The sequence below is a fragment of the Balaenoptera ricei genome, chromosome 20 (genome assembly GCF_028023285.1).
Source record: "Balaenoptera ricei isolate mBalRic1 chromosome 20, mBalRic1.hap2, whole genome shotgun sequence".
In the NCBI taxonomy this organism is placed as follows: Eukaryota; Metazoa; Chordata; class Mammalia; order Artiodactyla; family Balaenopteridae; genus Balaenoptera; species Balaenoptera ricei.
The window spans coordinates 26,757,620-26,783,592 of NC_082658.1; the positions used below are offsets into that span (position 1 = coordinate 26,757,620).

At 42.1% G+C, this 25,973-nt stretch overlaps 1 protein-coding gene and 1 long non-coding RNA gene across 3 annotated transcripts in view; one reads left to right on the top strand and one right to left on the bottom strand.

Annotated features, from left to right (window-relative positions):
- The window catches only part of LOC132355887 (uncharacterized), a 30,367-nt gene that overhangs the window by 3,091 nt on the left and 1,303 nt on the right, over positions 1–25,973 (top strand). Inside the window, exons 2-3 of one of the 2 annotated variants that reach the window (XR_009499713.1) lie at positions 17,995–18,093; positions 24,001–24,126. This is a non-coding gene — a long non-coding RNA (uncharacterized LOC132355887). Of the gene's footprint in view, positions 1–17,994; positions 18,094–24,000; positions 24,314–25,973 lie in introns of those variants that run through there. The other variant, XR_009499712.1, reaches the window with a different exon arrangement.
- Positions 730–21,644, bottom strand: LOC132355883 (RAD52 motif-containing protein 1-like). The gene is made up of 8 exons (XM_059908448.1): positions 21,549–21,644; positions 20,989–21,168; positions 17,675–17,797; positions 17,131–17,299; positions 16,058–16,156; positions 1,886–2,067; positions 1,086–1,254; positions 730–802 (listed from the first exon to the last, which is right to left on the bottom strand). Exons 1-6 carry the CDS (start codon positions 21,642–21,644, stop codon positions 2,012–2,014), a joined length of 723 nt encoding a protein of 240 aa, XP_059764431.1. The 3' UTR covers positions 730–802; positions 1,086–1,254; positions 1,886–2,011.

A 25,973-nucleotide genomic window follows, 5' to 3' on the forward strand; every position in this document is an offset into this window, starting at 1 on the left:
TGGACCCTTCTGGTACATGAAGTGCACCCTCCTCACCACGTGTGCAGCCCATCCCCTTACCTTATAGCCTGCCTCTAAGCCAGGCTTGGGGGTGACTACAGTGTGCATTCAGCTGTGTGAGGTGCTGGGATCAAAGTGAAGTTCCCAACTTTTGAAGTTGCAGGCTTGAGGGGCACACAGTGATTTAAAGTCGGGTCACCTGACTTAAAGGGGGGACTGACTGATTTAAAGCCAAGGCAGCTGACTTAAAGCCTGCGTCCCTCAGCTGCAGGACGAGACCAACTTTGGCGGTGCACGGGTTCGCTCCAAGCCAGCACTGCTGTTCAGGAAGAGCTTCCAGTAGCGTCTTAGTGCAGGGGGACTTGGTCCGTTGTCTTGCCCCTGCCCTCAGAGGGGGGCCACCTGCTCTTCTGGAGAATCAGGGAGGGGGAAGTGCAGAGTCCCGGCTGGAGTTGCGGCACCCCTTGTCTGATGGCAGGGAAAGGGGGGCGGGGCTGTGTGGTGTCCTGGGGCTGGACTCACCAGGTCGACTCAGCCTCTCAGCCTCCTAACCTCCCCCCACACACCCCACAAGAGTTTCCAATAATATGTAATTGCGCCTTAGGTTCTCGGTCTTCAAACTCATCCCCAGGCTCCCAGGTCCCTTGATTCAGCCAATTCCTCTGTGCTCTTTCTTCTATTAGATACAGTCCCAGAGGGAGGGGCTGGGGGATGGGACTGGAGGGATGCCGGCAACACTGGCCTCAGCTGACTAAAGAGATCCGGGGCCTGCGCTATCACACATGTGATGACTAATAAGAACCTGCAGTATAAACAAACAAACAAACAAAACAACTAATACTAAACTTTCATTGGGTTATTTGTATGGAAATATGTTAATATAAATGTTTCAGCCATTACCTCTGCATTTCTTACTAGTCAAAGCCAAGTCACGTGAGTTACAGGGAAGCAGCTGATTGATTTAAAGTTGGGTCATGTGATTTAAAAACCAGTGGCAGTTGATTGATTTAAATCCCGGTCATATGACATGAGGAGGGGGTGCTAAAAGCTGCTTTTTCATCTCTGGCTCAGAATATCATATTTACCTTGGTTTTTCTTATGATTTAGAAAACTTGAGCTGTCTCTCCTTGGAATCATCAGGAGAAAAATACAGTATTTCAGGTTCATTCTTGAAACCAGCTTCTCACGGTTAAGGTGTATTGGCTAAAAGATCTTCCTTCTTCAAGGGATTCCAAACCTCTGTAAGACACTTCACTGTAATTGGAGAAAAAAGAAGAATGAATTCAGGCCAGCAGCTGCAGGAGGCCAAGGCAGCCCCCAGGACTAGGGAAGGAGGAGGAGGAAGGGCTGAGAGTTGCCATTAGAGCAGACAACCTCCAGAGGGCGCTGAAGCACCGGCAGAGCCCACCTGCCACTCCCAGTTTGGCACTCCAGGGTCAGATTTGGGTTTGGAGATGGGGTTGCTGTAACCCCAAGGAGGTGAGCAGAGAGGAGGAGTTGATTACCGGTCTCCTCTGACTCTCTGACCCAAATTGCCTGGCTTCACAGGGGGGACAGAGTTTTGCTTTCAGCAACTGACGGGGCACTTCCAGGCTGGTCGGGTTGCCCAGTGGCCCGACAGCCTGACAGGCTGACTGCGGTGTGACCGTCCTCTGTTTCTCCAGAATCTGTACATCAGGAGGTGCATGGGTGCGGGAGCCCATTCACCGCCCCTCCCCCCAAGGGGGATGGCACCTTCCCTGGCTGTACCCTATGATCACCACGTACTTGAAATGAATGCAAGTTTTTTGACTTCAAGGAAAAGCTCACATAACCGCTTCTTCCTCATAATGTGTGGGATTTACTCTAATGGAAGGACATTATAAAGAACAGGTAGAAAACTCACCTGTTGGTCTCCATGTAGGAGTTTATTTTGCATGAATCCCTCCTACATGAGTAGATAGCAGAGGTTTATTTTTGTTCCCGTGTGTGTAGTTGTGGCAGAGGATGTAGGTATGGTGATTTGAAGCCCTCAAAGAAATATTCTCAGAACTCTCAAGACTTCTCTTGATTGGAACCGAAAGAGACCTGGTAAAGGAGGAAAAGAAAAGGAGGAGGGAGAACGAATGACTGTTTCTCAGTAAATTCACCTTCCTGGTTGATTGTTCTGTCTTCTCATTTCTTTTAACTTCTATGTATGTCTAATGGAATAATGTAGAAAGGCTGATTTTTATGCTTTAAAAGATTTTACATCACAAAGAAACTAGAAGTGGCTAACAGAACTTATTCAAATCAATTTTACATAGAGACTTTGATATTAAATTTGTATACTACAATGGGTTTATCCCAATTTTCTCTTTCTTTTTGAGTGAATATTTGTAACATATTTTTGTAGATAATAATTTATCCTAGATATACAAAATTGTGAGAATGGGTACCATTTTTTACCACTTAAATGATTTCTTTTAAATGAATAGATTGTACACTTTAAATGCCAATGTTGTGTCTTACGTGTTGTTTTTTAATTCCTTGATTTCCAAAACTTGTGTTTATTTAATTGATTTCTATCTAATAATCTGTGTCTCCCCTTTATTGTTTCTTACTTTATATTTTATTGATCTATAGTTAATTTACATTATTATATTAGTTTCAGAGGTACAACATAGTGATTCATAAATGGTTAGGTTCTTCTCCATTTATAGTTATTATAAAAGAGTGGCTATATTCCCCATGCTATACAGTACATCACTGTAGATTATTGATTTTATACATAGTGGATTGTACCTCAAAATCTCCTACCACTATTTTGCTCCTCCACCCTATCTCTCCCTGCTGGTAACCACTAGTCTGTTCTTTAATCTGTGAGTCTGTTTTTTTTTTGTTGTTGTTGTTGTTGTATTCAATTTTTTAGATGCCACGTGTAAGTGATAACATGCCATGCTTGTTTTCTCATAACGTACCACGCTTTTTTTCTCATAACACACCATGCTTGTTTTCTCTGCGGCTTATTTTACTAAGCATAATACCCTCCAAGTCCATCCATGTTCTTGCAAATGGCAAAATTTCATTTTTTGCTGAAGTCATCATAAAAAATCTTTTTTATCCACTAAGCTATTAATGAACACTTAGTTTGACTCTATATCTTGGCTATGGCAAATAACACTGTTATGAACATTGGTGTGCAGTTATTTTTTTTTTAAATAGTGTTTTTGTTTTCTTCTGATATACCCAACAGTGAAATTGCTGGCTATTATGGTAGTTCTATTTTTAGTTTTTTGTGGAACCTCCATTCTGCTTTCCACAGTAGCTGCACTACTTCACATTCACATCAAGAGTGTACAAGAGTTTCCCTTTCTCCACATCCTCACTAACCTTTGTTATTTGTGATCTTTTTGATGACAGCCATTCTGACAAGACTGAAGTGATATATCTCATAGTTTTTTTGTTTTTTTGTTTTTAAATGATTTTGCTTTTTTTTTTTTTTTTGTAAAGCTATTTTAATTAATTAATTAATTTATTTATTTATGGCTGTGTTGGGTCTTCGTTTCTGTGTGAGGGCTTTCTCTAGTTGCGGCAAGTGGGGGCCACTCTTCATCGCGGTGCACGGGCCTCTCACTCTTGCGGCCTCTCTTGTTGCGGAGCACAGGCTCCAGACGCGCAGGCTCAGTAGCTGTGGTACATGGGCCTAGTTGCTCCGCGGCATGTGGGATCCTCCCAGACCAGGGCTCGAACCCGTGTCCCCTGCATTGGCAGGCAGACTCTCAACCACTGCGTCACCAGGGAAGCCCTATCTCATAGTTTTGATTTGCATTTTACTGCCGATTAGCTGTGTTTAGCATCTTTGTGAGTTCTGGCTGTCTATATGTAGTTTTTCCTTGGAAAAATGTCTATTTAGGTCTTCTCATTTTTTTAAAAAAGATTTTGGGTGTTTTTTTGATATTGAGTTGTATGTGCTGTTTCTGTAGTTTAGATATGAACCCTTGCTTGGTCATCTTTTTGGTGTTAACCTCTTATCATGTGCAAATATTGTCTCTCCTTCAGCAGGTTGTCTTTTCATTTTGTCTTTGGTTTCCTTTGCTGTGCAAAATCTTTTAAGTTTAGTGAAGTCCCATTTGTTTATTTTTGCTTTTGTTTCATTTGCCTTAGTAGACTGAACCTAAAACTGTTGCTATCATTTATGTTGAAGAATGTTCTATATTTTCCTCTAGGGGTTTTATGGTTTCTGGTCCTACATTTAGGTCTTTATTCAGTTTTGCAATTATTTTATATATGGTGTGCTAAAATAATCTAATTTTATTCTTTTCCATGTAGCTGACCATTTTTCCCAGTACCAGTTATTGAAGAGACAGTTTTTTCTCCATATTGCCTGCTTTGTCATAAATCAATTAAATATAAGTGTGTGGGCTTATTTCTGGGATCTCTATTCTATTCCAGTGATCTTTGTGTCTGTTTTTGCTCTGGTACCTTTCTCTTTGATTACTGTCACTTTGCAGTATAGTCTGAAGTCAAGGTGCATGATGCCTCCAGCTGTGTTCTTTCTCAAGATTGTTTGGCTATTTGGGGTCTTTGTGTTTCTATATAAATTTTAAAATTACTTTTTCAAGTTCTGTGAAAATGCTTTGGTATTCTGATAGGGATTGCATTAAATCTGTAGATTGTCTTTGGTAGTATGGTTATTTTAACAGTATTAATTCTTCCAGTCCATGCACATGCTATATTTTTCCATCTTTTTGTGTTGTCCTCAACTTCTTTCACCAATGGCTGATAGATTTCTGAGCACACATCTTTTACCTGCTTAGGTGTGTTTATTCCTAGGTGTCTTATTCTTTTTGGTGTGATTGCGTATGGTATAGTTTTCTTAATTTTTCTTTCTGACAGCTTTGAGGTTTGTTTTTTCTTCTTTTTCTAATTCCTTCAGGTGTAATGTTAGGTTGTTTATTTGATATTTTTCTTGATTCCTAAGAATAAGCTTGTATCACTATAACTTCCCCCTGTGAACTGCGTTGGCTGTGTCCCATAGATTTTGGATCATTGTGTGTTCATTTTCATTTGTCTTGGGTATTTTTAGAATCCCTCTTTAATTTCTTCAGTGTTCCTTTCTTCCCCTTTTATTCCCTTCATCTGTGATGTGAGGACTATCTTTAATATTATGTTTGGATTTCTTTCAGTTTTGTGTGTGTGTGTGTGTGTGTGTGTGTGTGTGTGTGTGATTATTTAAGTTGCTGAGCTCTTAATTTCACATGGACACTAACAACCCTGCATTGTTACTCTGCTCCCCCACAGTTACTGAATTTGACCTTATATTTTACATCTACTTGTTTTGTGTGTCCCTTAACTTCCTATTGTGAATATAGATGATTTTATTACTGTTTTCTTTCCTCCTTCCTATTAGCTGTGTCCATGGTTGATTTACTACCTTTGTTGAATATTTGCCTTAACCAATGAGGTTTTTCCTTTAGTAAGTTTCCTTTCCTAATTTTTGTGTTTCAATCGTGACCTTTTCTTTTTCACTTAGAAAAGCCCCTTTAAGATTTCTCATAAAGCTGGTTTGGCGATGCTGAGCTCTTTTAGTTTTGCTTCTCTGTAAAACTTTAGATCTCACCATCAAATCTGAAGGAGAGCCTTGCTGGGTAGAGTATTTTTGGTTATAGGCTTTTCCCTTTCATGACTTTAAATATACCATGCCACTCCCTTCTGGCATGCAGAGGTTATCCTGAAAAGTCAGCAGATAACTTTATGCAATTTCCCATGTTTGTAACTTGTTGCTTTTCCTTCGCTCCTTTTAATGGTGTCTTTTTATCTTTTTTTCTTTTTCCATTTTAATTACAATGAGTCTTGCTGTGGTCCTCTTTGGGTTGATCCTGTTTTGGCCTTACTGTGTTTACTGGACTTGGATGTCTGTTTTCTTTCCCAGGTTAGGGAAGTTTTCAGCTCTTATGTCTTCAGGTATGTTCTACACTGCTTTCTCTTTCCTTTTTGCTTCTGGGACCAGTATAATGCAAATATTAGTACACCTGATATTGTTTCACAAGTCTGTTCAACTTTCCTCATTTCATTTTAATCTATTGTTTTACCGTTCATCTTCAGTGATTGCCTGTACTCTGTCCTTCAGTTTTCTGATTCATTCCTCTGTATCATTTAGTCTACAGTAGTTTCCTTCAATGTATTTTTCATTTCAGTTATTGTATTCCTCATCTCTGTTTTGTTGTTCTTTAATGGTCTAACTCTTTTTTTAAAAATTCTAACTTCTTGCCCTGGTCGTCCATTCTTCTCCTGAGTTCTTTGATCATCTTTACAGTCATTACCTTGAACCCTTTGTTGAGGAGATTGGCTATCTCTACTTCACTTAGCTCTTCTTCTGAATTCTTATCTTGGTCCTTCATTTGGATCGTGTTTCTGTGTCACCTCATTTTTCTTAACTTCCTGTTTTTATTGCTATGTATGTAGTAGGTTCGTTACATTTCCTGACCTTGGAGAAATTGCCTTTTGTAGGAGAGGTCCTATGTGTCCCAGCAGCCCACTGTCCCCTGGTCACTAGAATGATATGTTCTAGGTGTACCCCATATGTGGGCTGCTTGGGCTCTTCTGCTGTGGTGGGCTGACTACTGTGGGTGGTCTGGTAGGCTTGGCTGCCCCCAGACTGCTTGTGTGCCAGGCTCTGCCTTGTATGGAGGCTGTCTGTGCTGCTTGGTGAGACTAGATCATAAGGCAGCTGGCTGCACATCTCTGGGGGACACCAAATCTAGTGCTGGTTCACTTATGGGTAGAATTGCAGTCCAGGTGATATCAGGGCTAGTGCCCAGTCACTGGTTCTGGGGCTATGCTGGCTACTGGGAGGAAGAGACAGGTCCTGCATTCTGGCTGCAGGGCCCAGGAGTCACAGAGTTGGTGTTGGATCACTGTTCCTGACACAGCTCTCTGCAGGGTCTGGGGTATCCCTAATCTTGTGTTGGCATTCTGATGGGCAGGGTCAGGACCCAGCTGAGTCCATGGCTGCTTCTGGCCTGCAAGTGAGTGTTCTGGTCACACAGGCTGCTGGGCTGTGGTATTCCTGGAGCTGGTGTGTGCCTGTTGGTGTATGAGGCTGATCCCACTGCTAGAGCAGGTTTGCTGTTGGGTAGGTCCAAGCTCCATCCAGTCCCTGTGCAGTAATCACCTGCCGATGGTGAGGCTGACTCCAAGGCCAGAGCAGGCTCACTTGTCAGAGGGGCCAGGGACTCTGGGGCTGGTGCCTGTCCACTGAGGTGTGGAGGCTGGTCCTGGGGCTTTTGGTGGCTGGACCCACGTCCAGGGTCAGCTGTGCTTTGAGAGGGTCTGAAGGCAGCCTGTTTGCTGGTGGATGGGGCTATGCCCCTGCTCAGTTAGTTGCTTGGCCTGCAGCATCCTAGTACTTGTGTCTATAGCCTGGTGGAAATGGGTAGGGTTCGGTCCTGCGGCTGATAAGCTAGAGGGAGGATTCTGAAATTATGCTTGCTGGTACCAGCGTCCACGAGGTAGAAGGAGCTCCCCTGAATGGCTGCTGCCAGTGTCTCTGTCCCTGAGGCTGTGCTGTAGTTGCCTCTTGCCTCTCTGGGAGACTCTCTAAGATCAGGAGGTAGGTGTGACCCAGGATCCTTTCAAATGACTGCTTCTGTTCTGATTTTCGGATCATGTGGGATTTTGTGAGCATCTTTTAAGAGTGGAGTCTCTATTTCCCACAACCCTCTGGCTCTCTGGAAAATAAACACTACTGGTCTTCAAAGCCCAACTTTCTAGGGACTCTTCTTTCCAGCACAGGATCCCTGGGCTTGGGAGCCTGATGTTGGCTTCATACCCCTGCTACCTGGGAGCACCTCTGAAACTGTAATTATTCTCCCATTTGTGGACCACCCACCTGGTGGTATGGGTCTTGACTCTATTGAGATTTTGCCCTTCCTTCCTGTCTTGTCGAGGTGCCTTCCTTACGTCTTTAGCTGTAAAACATCTTTTATGGTAGGTCCCGGCCTTTTTCATCAATTGCTGTTCTGTAAACAGTTGTGACTTTGGTGTGCCCATGAGAGGCATCACGCTCTGGGTCTTTGAATGCTACCATGTTGGACAATCTTTCTACTTCATTCTTAAGTCATATTATTTAATTTTTCTTAGTATCTTATTTGATTAGCGACAGTTTGAAATTTATTATCACTCATGTTTACTTCGCCTGTTTAAAAAAATTGAATAGTGCATTCATTCATTTTGAAATGAAGGTAGTGACCTGTGAATTTCCATACCTCAAAAATCAAGGATAGGACAAAAGCCTTTTCTACCTGTGTTACCCTCAAACTCTGCACCCCACCCCAGCCTGGGGATTAACCTCTTGCACCCATGCTCACCTTTTGTTTTCCGACCATTAACCATCATTGCATCTGTATGTGTGTTGACAAAGTGAACTCTAGTCTTTGAAGTTTTTGTGTTTTGTTTTTTGGTTTAGGGAGCAGTCCTACTATGAATGTACATTTACTGCTCTGCTGAAGTTCATATATAAACCTGTCAAGCACATTACCAGAATTGGAATTGCTTGTATATACACTTTGATAAATTTTAGAGACAATGGTAGAACAGAAATAAATTGTATTTCAAATCCCACAATATTCTCACACCATGAAAACCCTTCCCTTTTTAATATATTTGTGTGTAGTTTATCTTTATGCCCATACTATATTTCCCAGAGATGGGTAAGTGTTATGTTTCTTGCTGGCACATTTACCGTATTGTTCAAAGTCAGGCGTTTAGTGGTTTTAACATGATCATATTTCCATGAACTCGCAAATACAAGATCTTCTCTCACACTGTCTTTTACTCCCTGCTGTTTTATATTACCCTCCTAATTCTCAGTCCTGGTCTTTCTTTATGTTCTTCATCAACCTGGATAGGTTATACTATTTTCTCCCTTATTCAAGACCAATAGACTAGAATAGAACACCCAGAAATAAACCCTGATATATGGCCAAATGATTTTTGACAAGTTGCCAAGACTTTTCAAAGTAGGAAGGATAGTATTTTCAACAAGTGGTGCTGAGAAGTCTTGTGGTCAACATGCAAAAGAAGGAAGATGGACCCTTACCTAACATCATATGCAAAAATTAATGAAAACATATCAAGAAACTAAATATAAGACCTAATAAAATTAAAAGTCTTAGAAGAAGGCACAGGACAAGAGCTTCATGACATTGGATTTGGCAGTGTTTTCCTCAATATGAAACGAGGGAACAACAAACGTACAGCTAACAAAAAAATAAACAATTTGAAGTACACGATTAAAAAAAATGTGTATCAGAGGAATGTAAACAGAATAAAATGGCAACCCACAAGATGGGAGAAAATATTTGAAAGCCATCTATCTGACAAGAGATTTCTATTGAGAATTTACAGAGAACTCCTATAACTGAACAAAAAGCAAACAAACACCCTGATTCAAAAATGGATAAAAGACTTGAATAGATGGTTCTTCAAAAAGATGTACAGAAGATTAACCAAGATGGCGGAGTAGAAGGACGTGCTCTCACTCCCTCTTGCAAGAGCACCAGAATCACAGCTGGCTGCTGGACAGTCATCGACAGGAAGACACTGGACTTCACCACGGAGGATACCCCACGTCCAAGGACAGAGGAGAAGCCACAGTGAGATGGTAGGAGGGGCACAATCAGAGTAAAATCAAATCCCATAACTGCTGGGTGGGTGACTCACAGACTGGCGGACACTTATACCACAGAAGTCCACCCACTGGAGTGAAGATTCTGAGCCCCACGTCAGGCTTCCCAACCTGGGGGTCCAGCAACGGGAGGAGGAATTCATAGAGAACCAGACTTTGAAGCCTAGTGGGAATTGAATGCAGGATTTCGACAGGACTGGGGGAAACAGAGGCCCCACTCTTGGAGGGCACACACGGAATAGTGTGTGCATAGGGACCCGGGGGAAGGAGCAGTGACCCTGGGGGAGACTGAACCAGACCTACCTGCTAGTGTTGGAGGGTCTCCTGCAGAGGCGGGGGCTGTCTCTGTTTCACCGTGGGGACAAGGACACTGGCAGCGGAGGTTCTGGGAAGTACTCCTTGGCGTGAGCCCTCCCAGAGTCTGCCATTAGCCCCACCAAAGAGCCCAGGTAGGCTCCAGTGTTGGGTTGCCTCAGGCCAAACAACCAACAGGGAGGGAACCCAGCCCCACCCATCAACAGTCAAGTGGATTCAAGTTTTACGGAGCTCTGACCGCCACAGCAACAGTCAGCTCTACCCATCACCAGAGCCTCCAATCAAGCCTCTTAGATAGCCTCAACCACCAGAGGTCAGACAGCAGAAGCAAGAAAAACGACAATCCTGCAGCCTGTGGAACAAAAACCACATTTACAGAAAGATAGATAAGATGAAAAGGCAGAGGGCTATATACCAGATGAAGGAAGAAGAAAAAACCCCAGAAAAACAACTAAATGAAGTGGAGATAGGCAACCTTCCAGAAAAAGAATTCAGAATAATGACAGTGCAGTGAAGATGAACCAGGACCTCGGAATAAGAATGGAGGCAAAGATTGAGAAGATGCAAGAAATGATTAACAAAGACCTAGAAGAATTAAAGAACAAACAAACAGAGATGACCAATACAATAACTGAAATGAAAACTACACTAGAAGGAATCAATAGCAGAATAACTGAGGCAGAAGAACGGATAAGTGACCTGGAAGACAGAATGGTGGAATTCACTGCTGCGGAACAGACTAAAGAAAAAAGAATGAAAAGAAATGAAGACAGCCTAAGAGACCTCTGGGACAACATTCAACGCAACAACATTCGCATTATAGGGGTCCCAGAAGGAGAAGAGAGAGAGAAAGGACCCGAGAAAATATTTGAAGAGATTATAGTCGAAAACTTCCCTAACATGGGAAAGGAAATAGCCACCCAAGTCCAGGAAGCGCAGAGAGTCCCATACAGGATAAACCCAAGGAGAAACACGCCGAGACACATAGTAATCAAAGTGGCAAAAAGTAAAGACAAAGAAAAATTATTGAAAGCAGCAAGGGAAAAACGACAAATAACATACAAGGGAACTCCCATAAGGTTAACAGCTGATTTCTCAGCAGAAACTCTACAAGCCAGAAGGGAGTGGCATGATATACTTAAAGTGATGAAAGGGAAGAACCTACAACCAAGATTACTGTACCCAGCAAGGATCTCATTTAGATTTGATGGAGAAATCAAAAGCTTTACAGACAAGCAAAAGCTAAGAGAATACAGCACCACTAAACCAGCTCTACAACAAATGCTAAAGGAACTTCTCTCAGTGGGAAACACAAGAGAAGAAAAGGACCTACAAAAACAAACCCAAAACAATTAAGAAAATGGTCATAGGAACATACATATCGATCGATAATTACCTTAAACGTGAATGGATGAAATGCTCCAACCAAAAGACACAGGCTGGCTGAATGGATACAAAACAAGACCCATATATATGCAGTCTATAAGAGACCCACTTCAGACCTAGGGACACATACAGACTGAAAGTGAGGGGACGGAAAAAGATATACCATGCAAACCAGATAGATTTAATTGATATTTATAGGACATTCCATCCAAAAACAGCAGATTACACTTTCTTCTCAAGTGCGCACGGAACATTCTCCAGGATAGATCACATCTTGGGTCACAAATCAAGCCTCAGTAAATTTAAGAAAATTGAAATCATATCAAGCATCTTTTCTGACCACAACGCTATGAGATTAGAATGAGTTACAGGGAAAAAACCGTAAAAAACACAAACACATGGAGGCCAAAGAATACATTACTAAATAACCAAGAGATCACTGAAGAAATCAAGGAGGAAATCCAAAAATACCTAGAGACAAATGACAATGAAAACACGACGATCCAAAACCTATGGGATGCAGCAAAAGCAGTTTTAAGAGGGACGCTTATAGCTATACAAGCCTACCTAAAGAAACAAGAAAAATCTCAAGTAAACAATCTAACTTTACACCTAAAGGAACTAGAGAAAGAAGAACAAACAAAACCCAACGTTAGCTGAAGGAAAGAAATCATAAAGATCAGAGCGGAAATAAATGAAATAGAAACAAAGAAAACGATAGCAAAGATCAATAAAACTAAAAGCTGGTTCTTTGAGAAGATAAACAAAATTGATAAGCCATTAGCCAGACTCATCAAGAAAAAGAGGGAGAGGACTCAAATCAATAAAATTAGAAATGAAAAAGGAGAAGTTACAACAGACACCGCAGAAATACAAAGCATCCTAAGAGACTACTACAAGCAACTCTATGCCAATAAAATGGACAACCTGGAAGAAATGGACAAATTCTTAGAAAGGTATAACCTTCCAAGACTGAACCAGGAAGAAACAGAAAATATGAACAGGCCAATCACAAGTCATGAAATTGAAACTGTGATTAAAAATCTACCAACAAACAAAAGTCCAGGACCAGATGGCTTCACAGGTGAATTCTATCAAACATTTAGAGAAGAGCTAACACCCATCCTTCTCAAACTCTTCCAAACAATTGCAGACGAAGGAACACTCCCAAACTCATTCTATGAGGCCACCATCACTCTGATACCAAAACCAGACAAAGATACTACAAAAAAAGAAAATTACAGACCAATATCACTGATGAATATAGATGCAAAAATCCTCAACAAAATACTAGCAAACAGAATCCAACAACACATTAAAAGGATCATACACCACGATCAAGTGGGATTTATCCCAGAGATGCAAGGATTCTTCAATATACGCAAATCAATCAATGTGATACACCATATTAACAAATTGAAGAATAAAAAACATATGATCATCTCAATAGATGCAGGAAAAGCTTTTGACAAAATTCAACACCCATTTATGATAAAAACTCTCCAGAAAGTGGGCAGAGAGGGAACCTACCTCAACATAATAAAGGCCATATACGACAAACCCATGGCAAACATCATTCTCAATGGTGAAAAACTGGAAGCATTTCCTCTAAGATCAGGAACGAGACAAGGATGTCCACTCTCACCAGTATTATTCAACATAGTTTTGGAAGTCCTAGCCACGGCAATCAGAGAAGAAAAAGAAATAAAAGGAATCCAAATTGGAAAAGAAGAAGTAAAACTGTCACTGTTTGCAGATGACATGATATTATACATAGGGAATCCTAAAGATGCCACCAGAAAACTACTAGAGCTAATCAATGAATTTGGTAAAGTTGCAGGATACAAAATGAATGCACAGAAATCTCTTGCATTCCTATACACTAATGATGAAAAATCTGAAAGAGAAATTATGGAAACACTCCCAATTACCATTGCAACAAAAAGAATAAAATACCTAGGAATAAACCTACCTAGGGAGACAAAAGACCTGTATGCAGAAAAGTATAAGACACTGATGAAAGAAATTAAAGATGATACCAACAGATGGAGAGATATACCATGTTCTTGGATTGGAAGAATCAATATTGTGAAAATGGCTATACTACCCAAAGCAATCTACAGATTCAATGCAATCCCTATCAAATTACCAATGGCATTTTTTACGGAACTAGAACAAATCATCTTAAAATTTGTATGGAGACACAAAAGACCCCGAATAGCCAAAGCAGTCTTGAGGGAAAAAAACGGAGCTGGAGGGATCAGACTCCCTGACTTCAGACTATACTACAAAGCTACAGTAATCAAGACAATATGGTACTGGCACAAAAACAGAAACGTAGATCAATGGAACAAGATAGAAAGCCCAGAGATAAACCCACGCTCCTAGGGTCAACTAATGTATGACAAAGGAGGCAAACATATACAATGGAGAAAAGACAGTCTCTTCAATAAGTGGTGCTGGGAAAACTGGACAGCTACATGTAAAAGAATGAAATTAGAACACTCCCTAACACCATACACAAAAATGAACTCAAAATGGATTCGAGACCTAAATGTAAGACCGGACACTATACAACTCTTAGAGGAAAACATAGGAAGAACACTCTTTGACATCAATCACAGCAAGATCTTTTTTGATCCACCTCCTAGAGTAATGGAAATAAAAACAAAAATTAACACATGGGACCTAATGAAACTTCAAAGCTTCTGCACAGCAAAGGAAACCATAAACAAGATGAAAAGACAATCCTCAGAATGGGAGAAAATATTTGCAAACGAATCAACGGACAAAGGATTGATCTCCAAAATATATTACAGCTCATTCAGCTCAATATTAAAGAAACAAACAACCCAATCCAAAAATGGGCAGAAGACCTAAATAGACATTTCTCCAAAGAAGACATACAGATGGCCAAGAAGCACATGAAAAGCTGCTCAACATCACTAATTATTAGAGAAATGCAAATCAAAACTACAATGAGGTATCACCTCACACCAGTTAGAATGGGCATCATCAGAAAATCTACAAACAGCAAATGCTGGAGAGGGTGTGGAGAAAAGGGAACCCTCTTGCACTGTTGGTGGGAATGTAAATTGATACAGCCACTATGGAGAACAGTATGGAGGTTCCTTAAAAAACTAAAAATAGATTTACCATATGATCCAGCAATCCCACTACTGGGCATATACCCAGAGAAAACCATAATTCAAAAAGACACATGCACCCCAATGTGCACTGCAGCACTATTTACAATAGCCAGGACATGGAAGCAACCTAAATGCCCATCGACAGACGAATGGTTAAAGAAGATGTGGTACATATATACAATGGAATATTACTCAGCCATAAAAATGAACGAAATTGAGTCATTTGCTGAGACGTGGATGGATCTAGAGACTGTCATACAGAGTGAAGTAAGTCAGAAAGAGAAAAACAAATATCGTATATTAAGGCATGTATGTGGAACCTAGAAAAATGGTACAGATGAGCCGGTTTGCAGGGCAGAAGTTGAGACACAGATGTAGAGAACAGACATATGGACACCAAAGGGGGAAAACTGCGGTGGGGTGGGGATGGTGGTGTGCTGAATTGGACGATTGGGATTGACATGTATACACTGATTTGTATAAAATTGATGACTGATAAGAACCTGCAGTATAAAAAAACAAACAAACAAAACAACTAAACTTTCATTGGGTTATCTGTATGGAAATATGTTAATATAAATGTTTCAGACATTACGTGAAATTTCTAAAAATCTTATATGTTCTGGTATCATGTTATAAGTCATAATTCTAGTTATTACTTTAAAATGTATATCTCAGAAAAAACTAACTTTCATTGTCAATTGCACTATTATGAACTTTCATCAAATCTTTAACCGTGGTCATTTTTAAGTCTTTTGTCAGTTACAGACAGTTCTGGGTGTACTCTGATGCTTTTGCAAATATGTTACTATAAAAGGGTTTCATCTTCAAGGAATTCATAGAAAAGACTCTGACAAGTACAGGTTTCTGGTAACCGTACTGCTGAACTGAATGAATAAGCATTTTCAGAACTCTAATGGAAAACTGATGAACTCATAAAAGTGGTAACAAAAGATCAAGATGAAAAAAAAATTAATTACATGGGACTGAGTGAACTGATGAGGATGATTATAATTTTTCTGACTTTCTGTGTGAATTAAAAAGAAAAAATTCCACAAGGACTCAGAGGCAAAGAATATAGAAATCAATTTTCACTGCAAAGTAAAGGAGCTGTTACAGTGGAGGATTACTGGACTGAATGTCAATATTATGACATAGTATGAGTGTGTTTCGTGTTTGGTCATTGCAATCATTGTTGCTTTTGTTGTGGTCATCCATTTACAATGCTTGGTGTCAGTATATTTATTTCTTGTAAAAATAAAATACAGTGTGTGTGTGTGAAAAAAAAAAGAAATTGTTTAGGATAATGTTGAAAGGACAAAGAGTCATCTTAAAGCTGCTACTAGTAGCTAAGTTGTGAATACTTGAACATCAGTAAGAAAAAGTTATTATCATTATATAAGAAGTTGAGTCTGTGCCTGTGAATGATATTCAAAGAGAGAAAAGTTAAAAATAAAGTATATAAGAGCTACTTTTACTACAACTAAAGGACATATCATAGGACATTTATTTTAATGAACTTTGAGTGAGTACTGAAAAAAAAAAAAAAAGGTCTTACCTAAAACCACAATCAGCAGTTTCCGGAATGCATCTGTCATAGCCTTCTGAATAGCAAGCTTCTGGGCTACCTTCCTTTTCATAAGGAATGATAACAACCCTAAATCCAACCAAAACAGATGAATTTGAAATGCCTATCTGAATAACTGATTTCTAGGTTATGTGTTTAAAACTAAACATGCATCTGTCATTCTTAGATCATTATCTTAGTGATTAAGGGCAGGCACAACACTGGGGTATGGTTGAATGTCTCTGTTGTAGGTGTACCCTGGCATGGCACATTTTTACTGCTCAGATCTATTCTGGAAGTTCCTAAAATACTCGATGGGAAATGCAAACCAAGAACGTGGCACAAATCTCATTTTACTCACAGATTTCAAATGGACAAGCTGAGGCTACACTGCTACAGACCCTGCTCTCCTGTGCGTAAAGGGCTGGATTCATACAGTGAGATAGACTTGGTGGTAGTGCAGATGATCTGGCCTCTCCTCAACCATCACCCACTCAGGTGGATGGTGGAGCCTCCTCTATTCCATTCGCGAACAGCCCTGCCTCTGACTTAAAACCCTAAGCCCAAGTGCCAAGGATTCTAGGAAAAATCTCAGTACCAATCCGAATCCCCTTTCTAGCGATCTACATTTACTTTTTCCGCTCAGGCCCCTCTATAGGAGGCAAAGGACTGAACATTTACACAAGAGTTTATTTCAATCTTTAGACAATGATTTTGTTGGGATAACTGAAGGCCAGAAGACATGTGTATTTGAAGGACTATTTTAGCACAAAACAAATTATTAACCAAAAAAAAAAAAAAAAAAAACCCAAAATCTAACTAATTTTCCCTCCTCCTAAGCTTCTTGGCAGGCAGTCAGTTCTAAAATTCTAAAGTTTAAGGTGCTGTCAGGTATTGCCTAAGATAAAAACCTATATTGTCCGGCAGAAAAATTCTGCCCAGGGCTTTAGTTGCTTAGCCAAGGTGATGATGTATCTAAAAGTTGAGTTTCAGAAAGAAAGGAAAAAAGAGAAATCCCACTCCCTCACCTCCCCCCCCCCCCACACATATACTGGAAAACAGACCTTCCTCCAACTTATCCAAAGGTTCCTCAGCCATGCCAGCTGCAGGACTCCTGCACTCGTGGGAGGGCAACGCCACCTCGAAAGCACAGAAGAGCTTCAGGCTTTGCTTCTGAAGTGGTGTCACAATATCTTCATTTTCCCTTTCTTCAAGGTTAGAAAGATCCTGAAGCTGTTAGGATTTTGAATTAAAGGCTAGACTTCAAAATATTCTGGTGTTAGAGATAAAAACTAAACTCCAGCAATCCCAGGTAATAGTTTAGGTATGCTATAGCTTCAAAATCAAGTGAGATTTGCAAATGAATGACTAGACATAGACAACAGTTTTTTATTATATACCATACAAATACTGGAGAAAATTATGGACACCACCATCCAAGTCATTGAGATTATCACTAATTCTAGGTGGCAGGCCAATGCTCAGATACTTCCATGTGGAAGCCTCTCACATCTCCTCCCCATAGCCCTGTTCTATTCTTCTCTCTAAAGTCTAGGAGTTCAATGTTGAAAGGAGTCTGGTTAGTCACAGAAAATCGACAGAGTTTACCCTGATGATCCTTTTTGACCACCCATTGAAACCAAAGTAGTAATTTGCCAATTCTTGGCACCTGGAGCTGTTTAGGGCTAGCGTATTATGTCGAACCGCCTTATGTCTGGTGCCGAGACGAACCTAAAGACATATAAGACCTAAAAATATCACAACCCTACGTAGAGACTTATTTTGGATATACCTGAGATTTATCAATACCAATTTCATAGAGTGGTTGTGAAGATTAAGTAGCACATTTTAAGCAATGAGTTCACAGTGAACCCTAAATAAATGGTATTTATTATTTTTAAGTCAGTACTTTTCTGCTTCATTTCCAGGACCCCTGATTAATCAGGAAGGTTCCCTGACCTCTGGTGGTGAAAGTGATGATGAAAGCAACCAAGGAAGCCCAGCAGAAGCCTATCACGGGGCTGGGGGTAAGCAAAGGAAGTGAACTGTTTTAGTCATCTCATCCTGTAGCTCCTGCTTGAGAATATGACCTGAAGAGGAGATAAGATAGACCTGCCACTGAATTAGGACCTTAATCTGTAGCACCCCCTTCCCAAGTTACTAACCCCTGTTAGAAGAGGGAATACGTATACCTCTATAAATGTAAATAAAGCAACCAAAAGAATTAGAGGTTCATCTGCATTAACAAGCTTCTTTGAGAGTGTAAATATTTCCAGTCTTAACTCTCTAAATAACTTACATATTACTGTGGATCTTTTTACATCACTAGTTCTTTCTTAAATGTCTATTTCCATTTTGAACAGGGTGTGGTATATAACTATAGTTATAAAAATTCAAATAATACAAATAAAGTCAAAGCATTGTTAATTCTTTATTGATTTGTTTGTGCATCTTCCTCCATCACTAGTTTATGAGCTCCTTAAGTGCTTGAAGGAACCATATATTATTCTTTCCTTGTTACCAGAAACAAGCATAGATCTTGGCATATAACACAGGAGTGATGGTCTGTTGACTGAGTGAATGAATGAGTACATAAGAAAACGAAATTACTTTCTCCAACTGAAGCTGCCTGCTGGGAAGGAGAAATGAAGACTAATTTTTAAGTGTTGAGTGTCGCAACATTTAAAACAGGGAGGCTAGGCCCTGTACGGTGAGTCATAATGGAGCTGTCCTGGACAATTAGGAAGCTTCAGAAGGGCTCTGAGCCCCTGGGTAGTAGAGACAGTTGACATCTGGGATAACCTTGCCACAGTTCTTGCTGGCAAACATTTCCCTTCATGCTACTGAGAAAAACTCAGATACATTAGGCCTTTCCTTCATTTTATTTGAAGATGTTATTCTCTTGTCTGTATTTATAAAAAATACAGGGGAAAAAAGATAAGAAGTATGTACACCTGCTAATGAATAAAAGAAGACATAATTGGAACTTCCCTGCTGGTGCAGTGGTTAAGACTCCGTGCTCCCAATGCAGGGGGCCCGGGTTTCATCCCCGGTCAGGGAACTAGGTGTCACGTGCATGCTGCAACTAAGAGTTTGCACGCCACAGTTAAGGAGCCTGTGAGCCACAACTAAAGGAGCCTGCCTGCTGCAACTGGGGAGCCCACGTGCCGCCACTGGGGAGCCCTTGAGCCGCAACTAAGGAGCCCGCCTGCTGCAACTAAGACCCGGTGCAACCAAATAAATAAATAAATAAAATTTAAAGAGAACGCATAATTAAAGTAGGTAACAATTTCGGGGGTGTGGGTAGTAAACTAAGGCTCTGCATTAAATAAAGAAATCTAATACGAATGCCCTTTCCTCTCAACTCTATAGTGACTTGTAGAACATTTTCTTCATTACTCTATCAGTGACGGGCTTTATGCTGTGAAAATCTCAGAACCTAAGCTTATGGAATGGTCTTAATGTCCAATATAAGAAAAGAACTCATTACTCACAACTGATACCAAGTAACTGTTTCATAATCTTTCCAGGACCATCCGTAATGTCTGAGTGGTTATGTGAAATGGTCGCAGGGTCCACAAATTAAAGAATGTCTGATATGAAATCATTTCAATCCCAGGGAGTACAGCCAGGATTGAAGAGGGTGTTAAACAGGGTACAGAAGTGGGAGGTAGTGTACTTGGAGTCACATCTGAGGCGAGTTCTCAGATTCAATAAAGGTGAAATCAGTGAGTAAAGAAATATGGGTGAGAACAGGCAGCAAGGTCAGTAGGAAGTAGCCAGAGCAAGAAGCCAATCAGAGAAGACACACAATTCTAAAGTGAAAGGTCTGGGAAATCGAAGCCTCACTCACTTATTCAGAGGAATTGAAAAGGTCCTTGAAAAAGGAATGGTGGCTGAATGGAGGCACATAATGAAATGTTAATTCTGGGGAAGTAAAATTGGATGGCATGTTAATATGGAATAAGGTTTCTACAATGCATTAAGGAATATTTTAACCATTTTCTGGAATCTGAAGGGAGTTCTGAATAGGCAGTTTCAGAGTGATGATGATGACGAAGCCTCCTTTATGTTACATCTGACAAAAGTTTGTCAAGCTCGGGACTTCTCGGGTGGCACAGTGGTTAAGAGTCCGCCTGCCAATGCAGGGGACACGGGTTCGATCCCTGGTATGGGAAGATCCCACATGCCGCAGAGCAACTAAGCCCGTGTGCCACAACTACTGAGCCTGTGCTCTAGAGCCCGTGAGCCACAACTACTGAAGCCCACGTGCCTAGAACCCGTGCTCCGCAACAAGAGAAGCCATCGCGATGAGAAGCCCACGCACCGCAACGAAGAGCAGCCCCCGCTCGCCGCAACTAGACAAAGCTGGTGCGCAGCAACGAGACCCAACGCAGCCAAAAATTAATTAATTAATTAATTAATTAATTAATTAATTAAAAAAACAATTTGTCAACCTCACACATTTAAAATCCACATAAAAGTAAATATAAGGAAGACTCTTGTGAAGATTTCTTAAATTAAGGGGCAGCATAAAATGACGTGGGGTTTAACATCAGTTCAGTTTGGGTTTGGACTCTAGTTTCCACGTTTATTGTCATGAACCTTAAGTCAGTCACTTAACCATCCTGAGTTCGAGTTTCTTCATCTAAAAAAAAGAAAGAACTGGGGAACTGGGGGATCAGTGGAGCAGTGCATCTGAGAGCATTCTGAACACCACAGTGCTGTACAAACGCTGGCCTTTTTAAATTTTTTTTTCCCCCTTGGGATCTTAGTTCCCGGACCAGGGATTGAACCCGGGCCCTCAGCAGTGAAAGTGCAGAGTCCTAACCACTGGACCGCCAGGGAATTCCCGATGGCCTATTAGTTTTAAATTCAGCACTTCATCCCAGTAGAGCGAGGAATTCCACATTTGGACCCACCTTCACTGGAAATATCTGAAAAAGCTGCTCCTGGTCGCATGCCTTTTGGGCTCTGTGGGCATCCCTTGCTGAATAAACCTTGATGATGGCATAGAACACAGGACCGGCCACTGCTGCATTTGGGAAGATGCGGACCGAATACAGAAGGCCAAACTGGGAGAAGACTGTGAACAGAGTATGCTGTAGGGTGGTCCCATGCTAAGTAAGTGCAGGAAATTTCATGCCCAGGAAGCCAAACCGCCCGTTCCCTTCTATTCCCCCAGCCCTTTGCCGCAGGCAACTGTGGTGATCCTGCAACTCCAAACACTTCTCATTTCAGCAACAAGATTCCCTCTGAAATCCTAAGCTTCGAGAAGCATTAGGAGGCAATGCCGACTGTTGGGAACTATCTCTCAAAAATCTGTGGGGGCCAGCTGACTGCTCAGGTCGGCTCTAGAACTAAGATTCCTCTCAGCGGAGACCACAGGCAGATGAGGTGCTGAAGCAGTTACCCGGGGCACCCAGTTACTGAGGCGCAAGGTGGCTTCCTCCACCCCTCCCTCCGCCCCGGCTCGGCTCGCTTGCAAGGCCTCGGCCGTGGGTCCAGAGCTCAGCTCCCACTCCGGCAAGGTTTTGTCACCCATGATGGGAACCACAAAAGGTACCAACTCCACCATCCGACCGTTACCGCGCGTGCACGGCTCGGGGCGCAAACGCACCGCGTCTGCGCACGCGCGCCTGCGCACCGCGTCTGCCCATGTGCGCCTGCGCCTGCGCTGTTTACAAACGGAAGCCTTAGGGGCGGAGCTAGTTTGTTGGAAGGGGGAAGAGGGCGGTGCTCGGACCTCTCCCTCGCCCCTCCCACTCCGGGCTTGTCTCTGACTCTAGTTCCCCTTCCGCAACTCCCGAGCCCAAAAGCTTTGGAGTTTACTGCTTCTATTCAAGTGTATTTTTACCGTAGAGTCCAAAGTGTGAGTTTACAGGATCGAATGGTGTGGACATCTAAAGCAGCTGGCTTCTTCTTCAAACTCCCAGAGAGGACTAGAGTACTAAGTAATTAGCGTCAACTATCCACTGAACTTTAAAAATTTAGATATCCCGACTCTGTGTGAGAAACGACCACCAAAGATGCAATCCTTCGACTTGAGTGTTTTCATGAGTCTTAAATATGCAAATCAAGGTATAACTCATTAAAGCCATCAACAGTCTAGTATGAAACTCTTAAAAAGCTGGTTTCTAGCCCATTCTCCTAAAGTACCCCCAAATCACCGAGCCCATTTCTCCATCCCCACCACGCCTTTCTCCACCTCAATATATCAGACCCTTAGCCCCACCCATTAACGACTTCTGAGCTCTTTTACTTCAAAAATTGTTGACTTTGGAGGAATTACTTGGATCTTGATACTGTTTCAAACCAATAACTATAGATTTATTATCCATATCATTATCCATTGCATTCATTGTATGTATCCATTTATTCATTGTATCCATTATCTGTGTATGGAGAAGATCCATAATCTTCTCCAGAGCGATTATGAACACTTCAGGAACAATATTTACAGATTTATCATTCTTTTTCTAGTACCTAGCACACTCATACTCTATTAGGTACTCAAATATACTTGGGATTAATCCGTTGCGGAGCACGGGCTCTAGGCAAGCGGGCTTCAGTAGTTGCAGCACGATGGCTCAGTAGCTGTGGCTCGCAGACTCTAGAGCACAGGCTCAGTTGTTGTGGCACACAGCCTTAGTTGCTCCACGGCGTGTGGGATCTTCCCGGACCAGGGCTCAAACCCATGTCCCCTGCATGGGCAGGCGGATTCTTAACTACTGCGCCACCAGGGAAGTCTGGAAGGTGGATTCTTTACCACTGGACCATCAGGGAAGTCCCAGGATCAGCCTTGTAAAGAAGCATCCCAGAGATGTTTGACTGTAGAGGTCCACAGACCATAGTTTGAGAAATGATATTTCCCTATGGACACCTTTCCTCTGGCAGCCCTTTTGAATGGCAGCTATGTTCTCTCCGATACTGCACTGCCTGCAGTCTACCCAGCTTTCATTCCAGTGAGAAAATTCCAGAGACCAACTAAGGATCAACTCCAGGTGTTTCTCCAGTCACCTCTGGGGCTGACTGCATGTCACCAGCAACCAGTACCTCACCTGCTGCCCAACTACAGTGACACCTTCCAGATTTGTGACTCAGCTAGCTCTCCACCATGTTATTCTATGTGGACACCACCCCCCTTTTACAAAGCCTTGGACACCCATAAGCCTATAAAAAAAAAAAAAAAAAAAAAGAAGTAGGGCTCCAGGACTTCTCCAAGTACAGGTGGTGCCTCCTCACCATACCTGTATAAGGACGCATGTTGGATAGTGTTGGTTGGCTCTTGACACCCATTTCTACCCCCTTCTCTGCAGGTGCTAGAAGCCTGGGAACCATATTTCACAGATCCCCTCGACAGCAGGGTTCTGCCAATAAAATGTACTTGTGTGAAATTTGGAAGGTGGAAAGCAGATGGAAATCATTCTTTCCTCCTCTGCAGCAGACTCCATATTCCCCATCTAGTCACCACCCTTGGGGCTTTGGGGCTGCAATGACCTCATCAGTGGTTTCCCAAAGTTTCCTGACTTCTGAGTGGCAGCAGCAGTTTTGAGTCTATGGAAAGCAGCTGTGGTAAAGTAACCTGAAGGCTAGTGCTACAGTGCCCCCCATCCCCAACTTTCACCACCATTGGCCCCCTCAATAATAAGCACCAGCTTTTTGGATATAATCTTTCTTTCTTTCTGGCTTTTTTTTGGGGGGGCTTGAAATATCTAGAGTGCTTTCTATTTTCTTGTCTATGGTAGTTTTAAAATATGTCCGCAAATTCTTTGACTCTTCTTTCTTCAAAAGGTGGAGCCTAAATCCCCTCCTCTTGAATGTGAGCTGGAACGAGTGACTGACTTCTAACCATGCTATGTGGCAGAAGTGGTGCTATGTGCCTTCTGAGGCCAGGCCATAAGAGGAATAACCTCTGTCTCTCTCTTGGACAGCTCCCTCTGGAGGAAGCCAGCCATCATGTAGTGAGGACATTCAATCAAGTAGCAGGTGGACAGACAGGCCCATGCAGGGAGGAAATGAGGCCTCCCACTAACAACCAGCACCACCCTGACAGCCAGGTAAGGGAGTGAACCATCTTGGAAGTGGACCCTGCAGCCTCAGTCCAGCCATCAGATGACTGCAGCCCTGGCCGATATCTTGAGGACCTCATGAGAGACCCAGAGCCAGAACTGCCCAAGATATCCCCCTAAAGGCTTGACTCAGAAATTGTGAGGAGTAAATGTTTATTGTTGTTTTGAGCCACTATTTTGGTGTGATCTGTTACATACCACCAGATAATCAATACACTGTCTGATTCAGGGGTTGAACCAGACAGACTTGAGACCCTCAGTATTTTGAACTGGCATATTAATGAATGATGCCCTCATAACGGTTGGGGACTTCGGTCCTGGGCTCCAAGTCTTTTCTTCTACCACAATACTTGCCATGCCAACAAGCCACAGATTTTCCTGGGCATGGAATTCCTCAACCCCCTACTGTGCAAATATTCAGTAGGGTTTTATTGTTCGGGGGGAACTTATAAGCAGAACAATAACAGAGTGCACTCAATCCCCCAAGCTTTCAGAGAAGGGGATTAGACCAGACTTAGCTGGATTGTGTGTCCCATGACCAGAGTTCCCGTAGAGGAGGGGCCAGCCTGGAGTGCGTCACAGTTACAGGGATGGTGAGGCAGGGAACGTCTATACTACTAACAGTGGCAACTGCTTGGTGACAGAAATGGTTGCAGTAGGAGGGGGAGCCTATGTTTTCCATTGAGCTCGCTGGTACCTGCTGAGCTAGCTTTTTGCTGAGCTACTGAAAGGGGAAAGGAATGAGTGTCCAGGACTATCCGAATTATTTCTCATCACCTTCTGGATTCCCAACACCTCACTGATCTCCATTCCCAGGTTACATTTGGAACTTATCATCACCTGGAATTTGTCATGAAAAATCTTAAAAGTACAATCTTTCATTCTCTGAACATAAGCTCTTGTCCTTTCAGTTCTCACTCATGTGTATCCAGTGTACATGCTCTTCAGTTGCATCAAAACCTCGGGTCTGGTGCCCCATTTTCTCCCAGTTTCTACTTGGTCTAAACACCCAAGTTGACCTCTCGGCCTCTCTACTTTTAGGCCACCATCAAGGTACTCTTTATAAAACTCAAGCTTGGTCACGTCTCTTCTCTGTTTAAAACATTGTAGTTTGTGCTCTGTTTGGTCAAGGCCATGTGCCTTGACCAGGCCCTTTGGGATTGGTTCTCTGCTCACCCGCACAGCCTCACCTACTGCCCTTTCCTCCTTGTGCTTCATGCTTGGGAACACCAGACTGCACACGCTTCAAGCCCACCCAAGGTTTCATGCCTCTTGCCTCTGTACTGTCCTCCGTCTAGAATGCCTTTCCTTCATCTCGTCCTCCCAAGAAACTTCTGTTTGGCTTTCTTCTTCTTCCCCTCCTCTAAGCCATCCCTCACATTTACTCCTTTGCAGCCAACCAAGAGCTGAACCACTTCTTGGTACACTGCCATTGTCATGTCAACACACTGTCTTCTCTGTATAATATGTCTTCAGGTGTCTGTGCCTCCTCTCAGTCTTAGGGCCCCACAAGAGCAGGGACTTTGTCCTAATCAACTCTTTCCCCAGCACCAGGCACAGTGTCTGGCATGTAATCCAGGCCCAGATCAAGTTCTACCTTTTTCATGGACCCTCCCTAGTTTCCTAAACTTCCCTCCTCTGAATCCTACAATTTTCTTCTCTGTATCATTTTTGCCCTAATCATATATTGTCTCCTTTCATTATCTTTTAAAAAGTGGCTAATTTCTCTGACAGATTTCATCGGAATCAGAATTTGCATTCATCTAGTAGCTGTTGGCCTTGTATCTCCCTCTCCCCTTCTATCTCTCAGGTCTCAGTAAGGAGTTGGGCTCTGA